This window comes from Sinocyclocheilus rhinocerous, unplaced genomic scaffold, assembly GCF_001515625.1.
Source record: "Sinocyclocheilus rhinocerous isolate Xijiao unplaced genomic scaffold, SAMN03320098_v1.1 scaffold735, whole genome shotgun sequence".
Taxonomy (NCBI): domain Eukaryota; kingdom Metazoa; phylum Chordata; class Actinopteri; order Cypriniformes; family Cyprinidae; genus Sinocyclocheilus; species Sinocyclocheilus rhinocerous.
In genome coordinates, this window is record NW_015629505.1 from 162,838 (window position 1) to 167,706 (window position 4,869).

General features: G+C 35.1%; 1 protein-coding gene across 1 annotated transcript in view; it reads left to right on the top strand.

Annotated features, from left to right (window-relative positions):
* LOC107738967 (actin-binding LIM protein 2-like) overlaps positions 1–4,869 on the top strand; it is a 72,602-nt gene that overhangs the window by 6,203 nt on the left and 61,530 nt on the right. Inside the window, exon 2 of the mRNA XM_016550902.1 lies at positions 2,807–2,962. Coding sequence (XP_016406388.1) covers positions 2,807–2,962 — 156 coding nt within the window. The remainder of the gene's footprint in view (positions 1–2,806; positions 2,963–4,869) is intronic.

A 4,869-nucleotide genomic window follows, 5' to 3' on the forward strand; every position in this document is an offset into this window, starting at 1 on the left:
TATGTGGGGGCGTGTTAGAACGAGCCGTTTTAGAGGGGTGTGGCAGAGTCTTAACTTTGATAAAGAATATCTCTTTGGTTTTGAGACTTTAGTCTTTGCAACTTCAGGGATCTTATCTATGCACAATCAGCTTGTAACACTCCAAAGAGAAAGGAAATCATCATATGACCCCTTTAACAGTAACTGCACTAGGTTTGCCCAAGTTTGAAAAATGTAGATGAGCATGAGTCTAAATTTATGGTAGACTACACGCAAAACAATTGCATGCTGGTCTAAAATGATAACGTTTGTCCTTCCTGTCCCCTTAGGGCATAGGTCTTTGTTTTGGATAGCTGGATTGTACCTGGCATTCGTTAAATGCATTGACCTCTTTATGAGGGTTGATGGGACTTAAAGCTTGCCTTTCTTTTTTTGGAAGCATACTTTATGGAAAAAAAGAACCTGTAGAGCTGTTTATGAAAATACTATCTGTCTTAAAAAGATTAATTCAGGTATAAAGCATTACCATATACAGTCAGCATGCTAAAAGTGAGTTGTCCATAGTTTTTCATTGCGTTTTTAGGGTTGGATTGTCATGCATGTCCAATATTGTTTAACAACTCTACCTGATCTGTGAAAGCAGGAAATAGTTTGTGCTTTAAAGGAGTCTTTAAATATTCCCAGCATACTGCTTCTGCTTGTGCTTCAGCAGCACAAGAGTCTCTCTTAGGATCTATAAAAACAAGTTAATGTAGTGGACGTTCCCAGAGCGTATTTGTATAATAAGTATAAATGAGATGTTGTGCCATTTGGTGGATTAATGGTACAGGTAAAGGGATTGACAAATTAGTAAGCCTGTTTCTGTTTATTGTCATCAGCCAATCTGAATGACTAATACAAATTCTTAAACTAACATTTCTGGTTCAGAGTGCTTCAAATGATTTATTTAGAGTTTCGAGGAATATCTCACTCATGAAAATGTAATAACTTGCTTCTCATTTGAAACAACTTTTCTGCTGAAGATGTTTAGTCCATGCAGGCTATATTCAATAATGTTAACCAACAGCCAAATCTTTTTTAGGCATTGTTTTAGCAAACTCAGAATTGTTCTGGCTCCATTTTTTTCTCTGAAATGTGTCACATTACAAAATAAAATTGGTTGCAAATAGAAATTCACATTGACTTTAAATAGGTGTCTCATACTGTGTTACCACTATTATGACTTGGCAGATGGGTCGTCTTTCCCTGTGACATGACAAATACAGTCACACACACACACACACACACATACACACACATTGATTGATTACTGTAGTTTCCTCCCAAAGCACTTTTATCTGATTAGAGACAAAGGCTCAGTAAGTCTATGTGAGCGAGCTGAAACCAGCAGCTCTTAGAGACTTCTCAATGAATGAGGGGCAAATACAGGTTCTTGCTTTTGAGAACAAGCAAAAACACATTTCTCTGTAGCCATTTATCCCGTAGACTTCACAAAGTGAACACCTGTTGTGAAAATCTCACTACAGAATTGAACGGGACGTCCAACAGAACCAGTTTTGCTACACGCCCTTTTAAAACAAGAGGTTGAAGGTCTTTCTCTAGCTGTGTCTTGGACTGTATTATAAAGTGTTTGTTTGAGTTTACACGCCTTTGTAATGGAGAAGGTGTGAATATTGGGTTCCAGACAGGCGCAAATGACAGCTTAAAAATTTACAAAGGAGAGCAGAGCCCTGACATCATCCATGTCTACAGCAAACTCATCTTCACTGTTTCTGTGATTATCCGTCAACAATGGCGTGAGAGGGTACAAGGTCATGTACTATTTTAGTATGGGTCCCAGCACATGCTGGGGGAGGGAGACAAGAATTCATTCCCATGACTTATTAATCCATTCTCTTGTTTTAGTGGGCACAATGTTTTTTTTTTTTTTTAAGTAATATGTTAACTTAGATGATATTCCCAAATGTAAAAAAAAATCACAACAATAACATGTTGTAGACAATGGCAGGATTTACATTTTAAAGCAACACATTTAAACATTTAAAATATTTAAAATAATATACTATTATAGTGTAATATTCCGATTTTTTAAGTTAGCATTTATTTTTTTAATATTAGTTTATGTTTTAATAAATTGTATGTGTTTTTGTCACTTAATATTTCTGGTTAACTTTAGTTATTATTTCATTTTTATGTTTAGTAATTTTAGTACTTCAACTTATTTATTTCAGTTATCTGCCAAGGCAACATTTAAAAAAAAAAAGTATAAAATTTTTTCAAAGCTTTCCACCTAATATTTATGTTTTATTTGATTTGATTTTTATTAGTTTTAGTTACCAATAAGTACACTGGCTTTACCCAGAGTTTAAAGATTCATGGGAGAAAAAAAACCCCTCATTATTCATGAGTTTATTCATGGCGACTGTTTTTTATTGATTTTTTATTTTTTTTTAAACTGTAGGCTTGAATGATATTCTCAGATGTCAAACAATTCACGACAATGGCATGATGTAGACAACTTCAAGATTTTTACTTTTCAAAGTAACGTGCTACATTATTGTTACTTATAAAATAATTAATATTTTCAATATTGACTATTCAATGTCTAAATTTGCTCTAGCATACTTGCATACTACTCTTATTATTTCTGCTAACTTTAGTAATAGAGGACCATAGACACGTTTCCCCCAATATTCAGATTAAGGTCAGGTTAGATTAGTATAGTTTATCGACTAATTCCTAAATGTTTCTATACCTGTCAGTTGATGCTGTATTTGGGGATATATACACTTTTCAGCCAAACTTTTTTCTCACTGTGTCTCCACAGCATTTCACCAGCAGGCTGTTCACAGTTCCCTGGAACAGCAGAAGGGACAGCGGCAGAGCGGCCCCATCCCGTGTCAAAACTGTGGCAAGCCCTGCAAAGGCGAGGTGCTCCGGGTGCAGAACAAACACTTCCACATCAAGTGCTTTGTCTGCAAAGGTAACACGTCAGTTATGACCAACTCCATTTATATGTGCTGTTATTGTGTGGTAGTTTTCAGACAGTTCTGTAAATGGCTTTTACACTAAAGCTATTTTGAAAGGTGCTTTGAATGTACATCTTCTAGAACATGAAAACAAAACAAATGTGATGAAAATGTCACAGTATTTTGTTGTACAGCGTGGCACTGTATTTACATTAACAAACTCAATCATTCTTCATGAATGGGGAGGGTGGGGTGCATATTGTTGTGACAGTGGTCTGCCACAACCATAAAGTAGAGAGTAAGTTTATTAAGGTGACAGTGTTTCATCTGTTTGCGATCTGATTTCTTCAAGAATAGCTCAAATTAGGCCAAACACATGGGTGACTGTGGTTTCCTGTTTTGTCTGTCATTGTATGTGTGCCTGCATGTGTGCTTAGGCATAAGCAGAGCATTTCTCCCAGCACCGGCTGTTTGCAGCTTGATGATGTTGTGAACACAGACAGGGGTTGCTAGGTGACCTCAGGGTTGCGACAATTGTGATCTTCTTAATAGAGTTTAGCACGTTTATTCTTACCTCAGAGCATAAGTCAGTGTGATTACTACACGCCATTAGTCGAATTACAGTTGTTGCTCTTATTATTATTTTTTTTTGATAACCTCCCACCCATAACTCTTATTGTTTTAAATAACTGTCACTTTTTAGGCTATTCTCAAATAATTATGGATTTAATACAGACTTGTTAAGGCTAGTTTTGTAAAACAGAACAGACAAAGTTACATGCAATTCACCCTTATTTTGTGGATGAGTGTATATTTAGAAAACGTTTTTATTCTCTGAATAGACAATGTGTCATGCTTTTTTGTTATGTGTCTTATCACACAGTGAACTAGAGTTGAGAGTGAAGACAACATCTTTCTTACGATATGCATTCAAGTGCGTTTTAAAAGAAAGAAATTAAAACTTTTATTCAACAAGTATGCATGAAATTGATCAAAAGTGACAGTAAAGAGATTTATAATGTTACAAAGGATTTCTATTCTATTTCTATTGCTGTGCTTTTAAAGAATCTTGAAAAAAAAGTATCATAGTTTCCACAAAAATATTAATCAGCACCACTGTTTTCAACATTGATAATAAGAAATTGTTCTTGAGCACCAAATCAGCATATTAGAGTGATTTCCGAAGGATCATGTTACAATGAAAACATGTGATCACTGCTAAAAATTCAGTTTTTCCATCGCGGAAATAAATGACATTTTACAGTGTATTCAAATAGAAAACAGTTATTATAAACTGTAATAATATTTCACAATATTCATGTTTTACTGTATTTTTGATCAAATTAATAAATTTTACTAACCCTAAATTTTTAAATGGTAGTGTATACAATTGAACTTTCCATTTTTAATAATAAATATTACTATTGGGTAGCAGTGGTGCAAAAACGGGGTATGCAGTATATGCAGTGCATGGGGCGCCACACATAGGGGGGCGCCATTTTGCCAAAATCATTCTGTGAAAATCTTCTTTAATAAAACGTTATAAATAATCAAAAGCTTAGTTATTAAAAATAATTAATGCAACATTTTTATTTAACGGTTTTTAGCATTTTAATGAGTTCAAAATTGTATTTTATTAAAAACGTATTAAGACGCGGAACGGCCGTATCTCTTTGCAACCACAACAAACGGGAGCACTTCAGCTTGCCCTCAAAAAGGTATGTAGGTCGCAAAAGGTACATGTGCCAAATGAGCTTCAGTAGAACAACAGGGAACCGCAGTCTGATGAGTTATTGTTATATGTCAGTAAAACAAACTTTCCTGTCCTATCAGCCGTTTTACTGTGCTCACGGCGCACACTCTTCAACTGTATGCGAAAATGAGGCGCACGCTCACTTCATAAATAAACCGCACTAGAAAC